The 16,527-nt window shown below is 39.4% G+C and overlaps 1 protein-coding gene across 6 annotated transcripts in view; it reads left to right on the top strand.

Moving 5' to 3' along the window:
• APP (amyloid beta (A4) precursor protein) overlaps nucleotides 1-16,527 on the top strand; it is a 188,062-nt gene that overhangs the window by 166,310 nt on the left and 5,225 nt on the right. For all 6 annotated transcript variants that reach the window (XM_009894907.1, XM_009894905.1, XM_009894906.1 and 3 more), the window contains 2 exons: nucleotides 8,600-8,700; nucleotides 11,808-11,954. In XM_009894907.1, coding sequence (XP_009893209.1) covers nucleotides 8,600-8,700; nucleotides 11,808-11,954 — 248 coding nt within the window. The remainder of the gene's footprint in view (nucleotides 1-8,599; nucleotides 8,701-11,807; nucleotides 11,955-16,527) is intronic.

Below are 16,527 nucleotides of genomic sequence, written 5' to 3' on the forward strand. Positions count from 1 at the left end.
AACTGATACCAGTCTGAGTAGCTTCATAAACTAGGAATAGAGGAAAGCAAATGGATGCTTAATTAAACTGTGAAACCAAAGAGATTCTGACAGTTTAAAATGTGTGCTTTAAAATTGTTTTAGTTGCTAATTATAAATAAAATTTCTATGTTAGGGGTTAAAAAAGGAAAAAATACTTTTTTTCAGTCACTATCCTTTTTGGGATAGTCAGTTTTTACAGTTTGGGGCTATTCTTTATGGGAAAAAAAAATCAAAAATGAGGATGTTATTCTAGAATGAAAAAGTATTAACAAGGAACCTGGAGGCAGATTAATAGATGCAGCTGCTTGTAACATTTTTGTTTTGTTTTAATTGCCCAGATTCTTGTTGATTTCCTGAAAGGTTTGCCCTTTTCATAGTCCTGACTTTCCAGTTTGTGCTTCTACTTCTTTTGCTCAAGTGAACAAGGCGGTGGCCTGCTTCTTCAGGGGGCAAATACAGATGTCGTGTCAACCTGTAGCAGTCCAAGCCTGGGAATAAGAACAAGTGAATATTTTGTAGGTGTTCAAAATCCTTGAAGAAAATCAGCTCTGAAAGGACCAAGACAAACATACAAACATGTGCCCTTTTTTCCCTTTTCCTTTTTCTTCTCACCGCTTTTTGCCCACACAACATTCTTGTAACGATCACTATTTTTTTCTTAAAAGTAGATCAAAATCATGCAGATGATCTTTGTCCCTTCCCACAGGAGAGAGAATTTGGTCACAGTATGGTAAAGAAGAGCAAGTACTTAGTTGTTAGTAGTATTTCTGATAACGAGAAACTTGTTACTTCACCACCTCATTCTCACTATGTCAAAAAATAAATATATTCAAGTCTATGAGTGAAGTCAGGAAATGTGAAGAGTTGTCTGATCCATAGAGCAGAAAAGCTTATGAGTAAGGACCAAGTTTAAAGCATTTACTGAAATTTAAGCCATTTGTCCAGATCCCTCCCTCTCTTTCATTCCACCTTGGCTGTCAGTGGTTGAAGCTTGAATTTGAATCTGATTTACATCAGTCCCAGGAGGAGAGTAATGTCGGGGGGACCACCGTTTCCTAGTATAGATACAACATCTGCGTGATTCACACTGGTATTTGAAAAGGAGACGAGTGCTTCCACACACTGTCCTTCCCTTTTTTAATTCACAAATGGGGGAACAAAAACAAGAATTACGCCCTTTCTTGTCATCTCTTTCCTGAAAACGAAGCTGAGATAATAAAAAGTCAAATAGAAGGAAAATATCTCGATGTACTAAGCAGTTGTTAGTGAGCTATTTTTTAATACAGCACAAGATGATAAGAGATCATGACATGCTTCTTGCTATTTATGAATTGCTTCATACAGGGAGATGTTAGAAGGCTTCAATCCAGCCTGACAACTTCCATAGGAAGAGCTTCAAATAGAAAGAATACCTCTTTACTCGATAGCCTCACTGTAACAGCTTTTTCAATTGTTTTTTTTTTCTCGCCTGTGACCCAGAGGTCACAGTTTCATTACGAACATTTAATTTCTTGCAGCTGAATTTTGGGTGTGTGTTTATTAGTAATTTTTTTTCTGTGTGTGTTTATGTGTATTTATATATACAGAGAGAGACATATACACACATGCAGATATGTATAAAAGCATCTATAGATACTCATAAGCAAGCTCCTTTTCACTCATGTTAATTCAGCAGATCTGGTCAGTGGAAATTGAGTGAAGATTGGAAAACCTGTCATCAGAATGGATGTTGATTAGTATCAGCAGTTTTTCTGAAGTTCAAGGTGATAAAGAAAACAACCAGTGCTTTGTTCAGGGTAGATCATATTCTCATCTGTTGCACAGTTGCAACTGTAATTATACCTCTAACAGTTGTAATTATATCACTCACAGGATGCCCGTAATTCTCAAAGCAAGGATTTTATGATATTAACTGTGTTACTTTCTTCCATGTAGGTGTGGTTTGGGTTTTTTTTTGCATTATCCCAACTCTTTGTCAGTTTGTTGTTTTTGCAAACAGTCAATAATTGTGGGGAGACATTGCACATAAAGCTGCTTCTGTCTCTGGCCTTTCCGCTGATAAATCATGACATGTCTGTGTTTATTACATTATATAGAAAGCAGGGGGATTTTTTTTTTTAATACATGGTTGCAGAGGCTCTGTAAGCCTAATGGCTGTTCTATGGCTGTTCGAATATGCTGCAATCTGTATGAGGTGAGGGCATAGAGCAGCTTAGTGAATTATTTATGATTTTCTTGCCAGAAATTGCCAGGGTTTTTTTTTTTTCCTGTTTTAGTGATGTTAGTTCAATACAGTTGTCATAAACCAACTGTCTGCAGCTACCAAATAAAAATCATTAGTGGATTCTTTTCCATTAGGTTGTTTTGTGTTGCTGTATAAATCATATAGTTAGTAACTGTGAATGCAATTAGATGTGCATATACACAGCATCTGCATTGGCATGCCAGAAAGATTACCAGATTTTACTTGTTCTGATTATTCATTTTTACAGACATGTAAAATAATCTCTAGTATTCTGAGAAATAATTATTTCATTCTAAGTTCCAATTAGATTATTTTTTTAAAAAAGTAACATTCTTTTTTGCATTTATTTTCTGCTTTCTCCATTTGAGAGCCCTGTAGTCATCTATGAACCATTTTACTAACTTCCAAGGAGAGACCAGACAGTTTTAGTTCCGTGCAGTCTTAAAAGTACTTACTCCTCAAAGATATTTTATTTTTCCTTACAAAAGTGAGTATATAATCTTCATTTTAATCTTTGTAAGTGAGTACATAATCTTCATTACTCTTCTTTCATTTCAAAATGAAATGACATGCGCAAAGTCATAGAGTTACATGGAAGTAATAGTTGAACTTCTAGTTTGAACATGCAGCTGTCTACCTGGGTAATTGTTCAAATGCTGCATTCCTTTCCATCCTTCCTTTTTATTTTAGATGAAGCTTTATGCAGATAAAGCTGTTTACTACACTTGTAACAGGCCTTGATTCAACAAACCTTATCTTGTGCTTGCCATTACTCAAATGTAGTTCATGGACATGGAGTTACGTGTGTTCCAGAACACAGTCATTACATCTGCTGCCTAAACATGCTACTTTTGGGTTTCTCTATGCAGAGACCACCCAGGTCTGGTAGTTTCAACTGTGCTTCACTTGGAGGTTTAATTTTTAACTCAAAGTGACTGGAAGACCACTGGCACAGCTAATACTGTTTCAGGTCCTTGCAGAACAAAATCTTGCTAGGCTGTTATTTAACCAGTAGATGAAGCAATTACAAGCAGTGTAGTAGGTAACGTACACCTAATTGCATCCTTGGTGGAATCCGTTGTATCCTTTTTCTTGCTCTTCTTAAAGCCTAAATATATATTTACACAAATGCAAAAGCTCATCTGTGTGAGAATAAAGTGTTCCCCAAAACAGCTACTTGGGTTTTATTTCATGTGAGTACTTTTAACTCCTTATGATTCCCCCCTCCCTCCCCTTTAAAGGCAAGGAACAATAAGGTTTGCATACGCTGCTCTTTTTGATGTTTGGATATGTGTGTGTGTGCACGTGCATGTGTACACATACATGTATAAAAGCAGTTAACATTACTAATTAACAGCAGTGCAATTAAAAGTCCATCATAGCTCATTTTGTTGGATTTTACTAGATGCTTTTAAGCCCGTGGTTTTGATGGCTGAATAATTTTGTCAGTTTTTCTAAGGAGTTGCAAATTAATATATTTACCAGCTGAATTGTAGCATTTTTAAACTGAAGTAATTAGGAATGTAACTCCCTAAAGGTAGTATGTAATTCAGAAAAAAAAGCACTAATAATTATCGTTATTTGTGAATTTGCAGTAAGGCTGTTGCTCTCACTTTCCTTCTTTTACATTGGCTCTTATGTGTTTGGGTTGTGTATTTTAGACTTGGTAGTGAAAAAAAATCATTTTCTGTCAGAATTAAAGGTCTTGTCACATGTTTAACTTTTCTTCATATGCTTGTCTTTGGAGCAAGAATAGAGTGGTATTAGGTAGCCCTTGGCTGTTTGCATCTTACCTGATTCACACACCTCTGATAAAAGTTTTAGAAAGACTCTTTTTTTCCTCACCAGTTAGTTTTTTCCTTCTTCAGTTATTTCCTTTGAAAAATAAATGTTTGATTTTAGCATGTAGGTCTAAGTATGTAGTTACCAGGACAGGAAAGTGAATGAACTGAAAATAAAGAGAAGTCTGTTAAATAGAAAATCTAGATTCTATAATGTAACAGGGTGGAAAGGCATATGTAACCCCATATATATTTTTGTCTCATACCAGGTGTTCAATTGATTCTAGTGCAGAGTCGTACTTCTCTTACTATATAATCAATTATTTGCAGAAGTCCGCCAGTTTACCCTAGTCGTACTTTTAAAAGTCTCTTTCCTCACTTTTCCTCTCTTTTAAGGGAGATAGGAGGAAGGAAAAAATTGCTATCAGGTTTGTTAGTGCAACAGAAGATTTTTCCGTGTCTGACTTTTTTCCTGTGCTAGCTGCCAAAGACAAGTTTTAGTGAGTCTAACAGCCTTAACTTCCTAATATCTGGTCCTACTTTGTGCTCAGATCCCATGGCATTTTTGTGGATTGGTAAATAAGGCCAAGTAGACCACCAGACCTTGGTCACGTGGCCCAAAGCAAAAAAATTCTGCTTGATCTCAAGGCAAAAGATTGTTCAACCTGCTGCATGCCGGAAGTATGGTTCCAGTGTTACTGTTTGGGAATGGGAGGAGGGAGGGGAACCCTCAAAGAAATGTGGCTTTAGGGAAGCCTGCGTTTTTCCAGCAGCTGAAGCTATTGATGAACTTGCCACCCTTTGTTGTCACTCACTGATGTGAAGGCTCCTGACTTGTTGTGCCCCCTGAAATGCTGTGTAACTTCTGCCTGCGGCATTTGGCTCTGTTTAACTGAAGCTAACAAAGACTCACAGTCTAAGCTATCATAGCTTGCTTTCACTGAGAGTGGTCAGAGCCCAAGAGCAGAAGTACCCAAGCCCATTATCCTGCCTCTAGCAGTGGCGCGTACAGGATACTTCCAGGCTTCGCCTCTGCCTTATACCCCTGGCACATCCGCAGAGCTTTTGGCAGCCAACATTTGACAGACTTCCAGAACTTGAAATTGTATTTTCACCGTTGTATTTAGTGTAACCCTGGATGAACCTTTCTTCTTTGCATTTGATCATTTGTATTTTGAACATCCTCATGATTTGTGCCAATGAGTTCCGCAGTCCAATTTTGCATTGTGCCAAATTATACATATACACACACTTTCTTCTGTGAGTTTTTAATCTGCTGTGTCATAGCCATGTTGGTGTCCTGTACTTTCTTAGGAGAAATAATGAATAACCGTTTTCTGTGGAATTTCTTCTTGTCCTTCACAGTCATATAGATCTCTGTAGTGTTTCCCCTCGGTTGTCTCTTCCAGTTTGAAGACTCCCGATTTGTCTAGTCCTTCTTGTACAGAAACCATTCCGTACCAGTGATAGTCTGTGTCTCCCTGCATTGTATCTTTTCTAGTTCTTCTGCCTCCGTTTGAGGTGGAGTTACCAGAATGGACAGCCAGATTTAAAATGAGGAGACATCATTTATACAGTGGTGTAACAATGTTTTCTTTTTTTTCTCTATTCCTTCATAATTACTCCTAGCTTTCGCTTTGCCTTTTTGACTGCTTCTGAGTCAACTGCCCACAGAGAGTTATCCACAGTGACGACAAGGTCTCTGTCCTGGGTGGAACAGAGCTAATTTAGAGCCTATTGTTGTGTATGTATAGTTAGGGCTGCGTTATCCCCGTGAGCACCGCTTTACATTATATCAGCATTGAATACCATTTCCCTTTTATTGTGCACTCGGAATTTGTAATATCCTTCTGCAGTTCCTTGCAGCTGGTTTTATTTTGACTATCCTCTTTTTCCTTTTAATTTTTGTCAATAAACGTTGTCATGTCACTATTCACTCCCTTATCCAGATCACTTTACAAAAAGCACAGCACAGATCCTTGTGGGACCCTGCTGGTAACCTTCCTCCATTGTGAAAAAATGGCTGTGTATTTACAACTTCATTTCCTATCTTTTAATCAGTTATGAAAAGTCATGTAGGACTTTCCCTCTTAATCATTGCCATCTTAGCTCCTGCCAGAGCTTCAATCGGGGACCTTCTCAAAGGCTTTTGGGAAATCCAGATTCACTCCAAGACAAATCACTGTTTCCCGTGTGCTTCCTAACTCTTCCAGTGACCGCTACAAGGTTTGGGAGGCAGGACTTCCCTCAACAAAAGACAAGTTGATCCTTCATGGATGTATCTCATATATGTATTGGATATGTTCTAATTACAGCTTCAGTGAATTTGCCAGCTGCAGCAGCAGGGTCGTGCAATTCCCCAAGCCCTTGCATTGGGGAAGTTTCCACACGGTGCTTTTTCCATCGTGTCTAAGGGGCAGCAGGTGTGGCCATGGACAGTGGCAAGCAGCTGGGAGGCAGCTGTCTCTTCAGCCGCTACAGCTGTGGGCCCCGAACCCAGGTCCTGGGAAAGCCCCTTCCCCGCAGCTATTTAATCTATGTGAAGCACATAGATTCCATTGTTGAGTTTTTCGCCTTCCTCTTTTAATCCTAAAAACAAAAAGGCAGGGCAGTTGAAGAAGCATCTCTGTGCCAGATACACGTTCTCATTTTCCTTGCTTTCCATTGATGCAGGTGTGGGGGCTATTTTGAGATGATGCACAAAGGAGAATAAATTGTATTCTTATTTTAGTTGGGAAAACCAACCATAGCTGCTTCAAGGATAGAAAGTTGAACCTCTTTTTGGGTGTTATTTCCTTCATCTCAATTTCCTCCTGCATTTCATTGACTGAACGTCATGGTTTGTTTTCACACTGCAATTCCTTAGGTACTTTATGGTTCTTGCATTTAGAAATGATCTCTCTTATATAAATGTCATAATATACTTGTGTCAGTACTGTAACGTGGCATCAAAAATGAGATGCTTAATAAAGAAGTTTGAGATCTTTTTGTGCTTTATTCCTTAAAAAGAAGACACTAAGGTAGAATTCATGGGGCAGTCAGACTCTTGAAGAAAATAACCATAAATACTTTACTGCATGAAGATGATTCTTGTTCTCTCCTTTACATGATTTACTGTGAAAAGAAAGATCAGAATCTTAGAATGGAATTGTCTGTACATCCCAGAGAAATTCTTGGGAAGGTCTGTCCTTGATGATTCATAATGCAAAAATAAATCAGCATTTAAAGAAAAAAGAAATTGCACATTCAATGGCAATAAAAGGGCAGTAATTCTTGCATTGAGTGCTACTTTAGACTGTGGAGCTCATTGGCACATGGAAGCCTTCAAGAATTTATTGAGAGTCCAGAGAGACGGTGGAGGACAAGAACAGTCAGTAGCGTTGAGAATTTTAGAAGAGGTTCTTCCTCTGCATCGGAGCTTAAGGTCAGCCCAAAATACTAAGAATCAGAATGAAGGCTTGGAAAGAGGAGCTGAAGTGATAAAATGCTCAAATAAATATAGACAATGAATATGAACCAGTTTGTTCTTGTCACATTAGATAGGGTGAGGAAATAACTTCTCATAAACACCATGTTTCTGCAGTGTTTGTACCTCCAAGAAATATAAATATCAGTCAGTCAGTGCTGAGAAGGAAAATAACCAGCTCCATGAATAACCATATGTTCTCTATAAGCCGGAGCCAGTTTGTCAGGACAAAACATTCATAGATACACATATAGGATGCACTGCTTAGCTGTTGTAAGTCTGGCTCATTGTCCTAAGGCTGTTATCTGGGAGGAAATCCTGGCCTTCTTTCCAGTTAGACAAGTGCAGCATCTCCGCTTTGCACCCAAAGGGGGCGAACAGGACTGCGAACTATCTCCAATTAAAATCACCACAAGCTTTGCTTACTTGCTTTACAGTATGTTTCTAATCAAGGAGGACAGTTATCATCTCTCAGGCAGAAGTCAAGACTTGAATCATATTAATTCTGAGCACTCTGAAATCTGAAACCAAATAAGAACTTCACGAACATTTTAATTACCCTTATTTGTGCATGTTTGTGCAAAAGGTACAGACTCACAGGAAGCAAGAAAATATAATATCTGGGGTTCCCCACCTCACACCACGGGTATGTGTTTTTTCCTCACAGCAGCCTGAGCTTAGGGAGGAGGAAGACTTCAGCATAAACACCAAATTTTCTTGACATTGCTAAAGAGGCTGTTGGAGCAGATCTGTCTGCATCCTGTGAGCCAATTCAGGAGTCTGCTGTTGGTCCCTCACAGCTTAGTTCTTGTGGTGTTTCACACTGAAAGCCTTTGAAGCTTGTACCAGCATAGATGCAGTGGATTAAGGAACTTTTAACAGAGGAGAAATTTTACCAGCTCATTCTGTGTCACCTCAGTGGGACTGAAACATTAGATGAACCTCACATTCCTCCCAGTTCCCTTTCACGTTGCGTCGCACCTCCGCGTGAATGATACCATTGCCTTCTGCTCATGTAATGGTGGAGGTAAGCAGAGCACAATTGAGTCGATGACTTTAATGAATTGTCATTGCGGTGCAATGCAGGTTCCGGGTTGACCAATGTTAAAACAGAAGAGATATCTGAAGTGAAGATGGATGCGGAGTTCCGGCATGACTCAGGATACGAAGTTCATCATCAAAAGCTGGTGAGTGAACAAACAATGCTTTCCACACGAGTGTTTTGAGTTGCTGATTCAATCTTGAACTAGTGGGTCAATTATGGCCATGTTTCCCTGAGTGATGTGGATACTGAAAGTGCCAACAAAAAGCTTTCACATGAACAGACTATGATTTTTCTGGTTCTCTCTTTAATAAGAGTAAACCTGGAATAATTTCAGCAGAGAGGATAGAAAGCCATGAATTCTCACACGAGGAAATTCTGACGGTTCCTGCCCTTGCACTGCCATGTCACTGAATGTGGTCATATGGGCAATACTTGTCCCAGAGTCCATCTGTCACAGTCATATAACTAAAGAGAAGGGATGCAGAGGAAGGAAAATGCGAAGTAAGTTTAAAAAATTTTAAAAAAAAGTTTGATGGAGACATGCAGCATGGTGCAGCAAGAAATAGAATGATGCCATTTCAGGAATAAATTCCTTTTCTGTCAAAACAGATGGAGGTGGTGCATTAAGGAGGCTGAACTCCATGGAGCATAATCTTTCACAAGGTAGCCTGCCTGGGTTAAGAGGAGATTCTCTACTGGCCTTAATTTTTATTTGTACTTGGTTGTATCTGTGTTTTGTTCCTTAAGATATATTAAATTATTAACAGGTAAAGGGCAGGTAGGAGCAAAATTTTGTTCCCCATTTGAACGATGCTGCTTATGAACACAAAAATAACAGCCAAAAGCAATGTAAGTAAGAACAAGCATCTCCTAAAAGCTTTTTTCATTCCCTTAATAAGTAATGAAGAACCCATGCAGCAGTGTTGACTATAAACCTTTTCTGCTTCCTCTTTTGTAAAGGTATATTACATGATGAGATTTCAGTTCCGTGACATTCAATATCCTGATATTAAACTTGAAAGCTTTTTTTCTTAATATATTCTTAAAGCTAAGTAGTGCTGAAAATTAAAATTAACATGGGACTCAAATTTGCATTTGAACTAGGCAATCACTGCATGAAAAGATATTCTGCCATCTCTTTGATGCCGAGAACTGAGAATTCCCAGTTTGATGAGCTAATCCAAAATGCATTAGCACTAATTTGGGAAATTCTGACATGCTTAGCTCAGATGGGTTAAACATCCTGATGGAATAAACCAGTGCGAGTTTACTGAAGGGAAGGAACTTGCAGGAATGTGTTTTAGACACAGGCGTTATTGATCCTGTGTCACATGCGCTTCCCAGCAGAAATCTTTAATGTTTAAGTGGCTGCTTGGTGCTGGAAACTACCCTTACTGTGGTGCCTGATAGGGAAAGCAGTGCAATCTCTGCATATGGGTAGTCTGTGTGATGCTTAAAATAGAACCTTTCCAGCTTTTTAAAGCATTTTATGCCATAATTCTTAGTAATAGGTACAACTATTATTTAGAAATTAGTAAGCTGTCCTCTAGGTTATCTTTTCAATTGAGACTGAGCTTAAGAGTCCGATATTGCTGAGAAGGTGCTGGACTGATGCCTTACAGAGCATCGCGTGTTTACCACATGCCATATCCTAGCTGATGCCCTTCTCCATTAGCTTTAATTCAAAAGCAGTAAGCAGAAAATACTTTCATCTGTGTTTTCCTTCTCCTGTGCCCTGGTAGGATTTACTGAAACAGTCTCTTTAGGATATTGCTTTGAATTCAGCTGTGCATTGTATTTTACACACAAACGTCTGAATTGAGCTGAAATTGCAGTTATTTTCCCCCTTATGGGTGTTCACGTTTTAGCTGTACATTAAGTTGATTTTCATGGCTCAGACTGCCTAAGGCCTCCTTCTGTTGCACTTGTATATTAGCTGGGGCATTTCACAGTGCTCCAAAATAGTATGGTAACAGAATTTCAGGCCTGGGCAGGTAAAACTGACAGAAGAAATTATTACTTCACATGATTTTATGCCAACACTGTCCATTGTGTGTACTTTCTAGTCAATTCTTAACTTTGTTTAAACACATTTCTTGCTTATGACTAGGAACAATATAAATATTTATATTGCATGCTTTAATACCTCTCTGAGGAAGACTGTGTTTCTTAGAGTGCAAATGTTATACAGCTCATTATAATTCTCAGCTGGTTTCCTGCTTCCCTCTGCATTTTTGTTAAATACTTGTCAAAGTATTTAGTCTTTCAGAGTGAGGTAGTCTTACAATTCTGTGAATGTAATTTATTCTCTAATCCTTTTTGCCCATTTTGGTTAAAAATAATAATAATAAAGGCCCGCTATTGACAAGCGGACAAAAAGTTTGTAAAGTATGCATAGATGTAAAATAATCCAGCATATTCCTTGAATACAAAGCAGGACAGTGAAAACAATCACCCACTTTTCATACCTGCTTCTGTTGCTAAAAGCCAATCTTATTAAATGCATAGTAAAGCATCTTGCTGTCCACTGATTTGTCTTATCAGTATATATAATTCAAGTGGATCTTCTCTGTTTTTTCACAACTGTTACATTGTCTAGGTCTCACATGAGTATTGTTGTCATGCAGGTATAACTCATTCTCCCTTTACCCTGCAAAATCTTGGTCCATCCCTTGGTGGGCCCTAAATCGGCATGCACCTGGTTTTTGGACTGTTGTCTCTTTGGTGTGAGAGTTTTCTCCCAGCTGGTTGTGTGCACGTTTCACTGTTGTCCTACAGATCTTCACCACTCCTTATCGAAGAGATGCAACAGACATAGTCCAAACAAACCGCACCGATGTAGATTTATGAACACTTTCATGATTAGCATTCTAAAAATAAAGAAATCTGTATGCTCACTGCTTACTCCTCTACAAGCTTATCAGTCATTTTGCAATTAACTTGAATGACTTACCCAAGAGAAAAAACATCTACTATCCACGACCCATATGAAGCAGAGACATGGAGATGAGTCTTCCCCTTAGCCACAGCACTGCTGCGCCACAGGCAGTACAGATTTCCCAAATTGCTCTTCTCCAATTATGAGAGCTTTGTGGTATAGTGATCTAGTTTTGACTAATTAGGGTGACATGCAATGCTGCTTAATTACTGATACTTCAATAGGCTTTATATTGCTGTGGCAGCTGGACAGGTTAGCCAAATACTGAGTGAACTTTTTATTAGGCACCTTCCTTTATTTTTCTTTTGTAGGTGTTCTTTGCTGAAGATGTGGGTTCAAATAAAGGTGCCATCATTGGACTAATGGTGGGAGGTGTTGTCATAGCAACAGTGATTGTCATTACTTTGGTGATGCTGAAGAAGAAGCAGTACACATCTATTCATCATGGGGTTGTGGAGGTAAGAAAAGACTATTAAGCGCAACTGCTGTCACATGTATAACAGTCAACAGGCTGCTTTATAAATATATTTACAAAGGAAGAAACCATGCTTTTGGCGAGCCTAATGTTCAGAGTTGGAGCGGTTGTATCTGGCAGAGTAGAATCAAATTGCCTTATTTTGTAAATGCAGACACAATATAAACCACGTTAAGTTGGGTGTAAAACCCCAGGAATGTCTTCTGCAACTATCCCAGACCAATCACCTGATAATGTGAAAGTTCATTTTACAGGAAATGTAACAGTAGCCAATGAGCAGATACTGCACAAGAGGAAAACTCTGGTTTTATTGTTGCTGGGAATGCACATACACGGATTTCTTTATTTAGCTTGCAAATAAACATTTGAGGCTGGTCTTCTGTGTATTTTGCTGCACGCTGCAAGGATTTTCCCTATACAGATACTTTATTACTTTTTGTTCTCTAAACAAGATTTTCTTTTGCCACCAATGGCTTTTGATTTATGGCTAATCTGAAACTCAATAGATTTGAGAAACAAATAATATATAAGACTCTTATATGGGATTTTCAAGATGAAAACCCTTGTCTTTTCTCAATCTACCAAGGAAATTTGTGGTCAGTTTACAGTAACTTAAAATACTTCATCTGTTGCTTGGATATACAAAAGAATCTCTATAAGCAGAAAAACTTAATTATGAGAACTGGAAGGGGGTTCATGTAACCTTTTTTACCCTTGTATATTGATACCTAGTTTGCTGTGTGAGTGTCTGCTTTGTGGATAGTACTTACATTAGCCAGCACTTGAAACTTTTATATGGTTTTGCCTTCGCAAACTGGTATTTTTAATTTTTGATTAAAACTAAGTCTTTTTCAAGTCCACAGTTATGTTGGTTTCACCTTGAGTCAAATGAACCTTCCTTTGGTCTTACTGGAGACGTATATGCTTCCTCATGCATGTATTCCACCATCTAGGGCAATGAAGGGTCTTAAAAATATCTGAGGAAGCCTTTGTCTTAAGCCTGTGCTTGTGGGTCCCTGTGTCTGTGCTGTGGTTGCCCATGTGGTTTCCAAAGAGACTTGGTCAGAAAAGCACCAACCGTTTGGGGTGAGATTTGAGCAGACAGCAAGCCATGCAGAATTTGGACCGAGAGGCAGAAAATAGTGAGGAAGAATCTCAGCTTTAATTTTCTATATGAAGGCTTCCAGCCCATTTTGTAGAAAACTGAAACAGGTTTCAGTTTTAAGCCATCTAGTTGATAGCTGCTGCCAACAGTTGTGCAACCTGAGACCCTCCTTTGGCTGAATTTAGCGACAACAGACTGGTCTGAGGAGGCTTGCTAGGCTGAAGCTCTGAGTCAGACACTCATTATGGACATACTGTTATGGCAGTACAGCCTTGAAATTTCAGGTGGGCTTCACCTGATCAAATGCTGTGACAAATATAACCCTGGATTCCTAAGAGCTTTCTTCAGTGACAGTGAACTTGGAAACGTTGGACTAGAAATAACATGCACAAGCTGAACAAGTAATTCATGTCAAAATGACAGCTTCGCTTCAGAAATAAAAAATTTTGCAAATAAAGCTGTAAAGCTATAGCATGCAGCTCTACCAAGAATATTAGTCAATTTATAGTACCACACTGTAGATGGTGTCGTCTTGTAGATTGGCTGCATTGTGTCTGGCATTGGCAGGCAGGTTTCCTTATGCTGCCAGACTTGCTCTGTGGTCTTGGCAGACTGCATAGCCTCACTGTCTGAGCTTCCTGCAAGAAAGGCACAACATCTATTTTTGTCCTAAGTTGATGAAAATTTTGTAGGATGCACTTTGGGGGAAAAAAAAACGCACCCAAAGATCCATATATGATTGATGTTTAATATTAAAATGTCTTCAAAATTAAGCTGTTCCATTCTGAAGAGGATTAATTTATTTAGCAACAGTGTACCTTTAATGTGCTGTGCACAAAAGGCATGAAAGAGCAAAATCACTTGATATAAAAATAACTGTGCATCAGCTCTAGGTTGGTTGAGTATATTTTAACAAATCTTGCCACCTGTTTGTTGCGTGTCAGAAGTTACTGTGAGAATTTAACTCTGTGATAATGGATGCAAGATGACAAAACAGGTCCTGTTCCACCTGTATTCTTATCTTCCAAAAAGTCAACTTTACTGACTGTAATACTTTCTCTCATTTCACTATTTCTTTAACAAAAGACATTATTAAAAATCCTGTTAGCCTTTTTTTGAGGCTCTGAGGAGGAATATACTTGTCCTATTTAGAAAAAGTGTCATCATCATTTTCTTCCAAGTCTGAGAATAGAAATGTTTCAAAGTGGTTCAGCCTCTCCAGGAGCAGGACTGCCAAAGTTAAGTAAGTAAATGACCGAGGAATTGAAACTGACTTATTATATGTGCACATAGGAGCTCCGGCAAACATTTTGAAGGTGGTTTTTGCTGGTGCAGCGACCCCAGCTGTCTGCAAGAGGTTTCTTCATCCATGAAAGCAGGTGGCAAAAGAGAGGTTCTCACCTCTCCTGTGCTCCAGACTGCAGCTGACTCTCTCAACTCCGCCTCTTTCAGGATCTCCTCTTTGATGCTTTTTTGCTTTCTGTAACTGAGGCGGGACCTCCAGCAGGATCATGTGGGGAGAGATGACAAGGGGAGGGCTCACAGCAGTAGCAAAGAAGCCATTAAAATTGCTGTAGTACTCTCCAAAGTCCATCTCTCAAAGTCCGATCTGCAGGTGTGTATTAGGCAGCATTCATTTGCCATTGTTTAAACAACAATGTTGTGTTCCATGCATCTCTGAGGGCTGCCAGCACATCCTGTCTGGGCTTTTGATCTGCCCCACATGTCTAGAGGCAGCTTGTGAATTCTTCTGCAGCGTTGCCGTCTTCCTGACCCCACATTAGGATCTTCTGTGTGAAAGATCTGTAGGCTGGAGCAGAAGGGGATAGATGGACAGACAGTCTCAAAAGAGGTTATGTACCTGACTGAGCTGTTTTCTCAAGAGACGTCACGTCGTAGAAAAGAGAAGTGTCTAGACTGCTGCTCAGCAGTGCCAGAGTACCCACACCTCTTACATGCTGTGTTCAACTTCTGCCACCTCTGTAATGGGTGCAAAAAGCTTCTTAAAATGGTAAAGGGCTTTAGGGATTTACTGACAAAGAGATAAATCGGGTTCAAGGCATGTCGTTTGGCAGAGCAATACCTAGGACAGAGGTTGTAAGAAATGAGAGGAAGAGTTTGGCAGAGTCGAAATGGGTAAAAGTGTGTAGAAGAAAAGACATTCAGGATGAGCGATAGTGCACGTAGGTTGGTGGTGAGATGGATTACCCTGCGGCAGACAGCTACAGGAAGGAGAGGAAGTACCAGCGCTAGTCATTTTAAAGGCTGAAGGGGAAATTTAAAAAAAGAAAAAATTGACTAGGACTGCAAGTAGGAGCTTCAATAAATCCCTTTCATCTGTAAATGCCATATTTCAGAGGTTATTGGACTGTCACTATAAACTAGTTTTATCAAAGTGAGACTTTTTAATATGGAATATTGTGCAAAGCGTTAAAAATTCAGTCTGATTTTACTGTCCTTGCTCATATTTTTTTTCCTAATCTCTTTCTCCTCCCTGATTTTTATCCAGGTTCCTCTAGTTTCTTGTCAATTCCTTAGTCTCTTCTACCTTACACTTTCTTTGATTCTTTTTTATTTATGTTGTTGTCTTACCCTTTTTCTTTCCCACAAGCAGGTTATGCTGTGTGCTTATCACATCTTCTAGTCCTGAATAAGAAGTGCTGAGTGGGAGGCTTAAGCTAAAACGGGTGACAAAGTTCAATACAGTGTTGTTTGGAGCTTAAACATGAAGAAGTACAGCGCAGGTTCTGGTATACCCCTCCTTTGCACCCCAGCCCAGTGTGGGGAGCCTCCTAGAAAGGAAGGTGCTCTCAGGCATGTACTGGTACACAGAGACCCCTGATTCTTCAACCCGAGAGCTTCATATTGCACCTTAATTTCATGCTAGAAGAGAATCTGTTGGTGGGTTTAGTTGTGAATTGTGAGGCTGTCACTTCTTGGTTTAGAGAAGCACCCATATACTCCTGTAGTGTGGTGTTATGGTGCACAAGAACCGGGGCTGGCTTGACGCTACAGCAGCCCCTTCAAGAATGAAAGGAAGGGTGGCTTTTCCTCTGCGCTTGCTTTGTATTCCTAATTTCTATAAGTGCTGAAAATGCTAAAGGAACACTTGCCATTTTCCCTACTTTGTTCTTCTCTTCCCTTCCCAGCCATGTTAGGGACAACTGGATGTTGTCCTGGATGAAAAGAAGATTATCAGAAGTAGTCAACATGGATTCACCAAGGGGAAGTCATGTCTGACTAATCTGATAGCCTTCTATCACAAAGTAACTAGATGGGTGGATGAGGGGAGGGCAGTGAATGTTGTCTACCTTGACTTTGGCAAGGCTTTCGACACTGTCTCCCACATCATCCCCACAGGAAAGCTTAGGAAGTGTGGCTTAGATGAATGGACAGTGAGGTGGATTGAGAACTGGCTTACAGATAGAGCTCAGAGGGTTGTGGTTAGTGG

This window comes from Charadrius vociferus, unplaced genomic scaffold (assembly GCF_000708025.1).
Source record: "Charadrius vociferus isolate BGI_N301 unplaced genomic scaffold, ASM70802v2 scaffold201, whole genome shotgun sequence".
Taxonomy (NCBI): Eukaryota; Metazoa; Chordata; class Aves; order Charadriiformes; family Charadriidae; genus Charadrius; species Charadrius vociferus.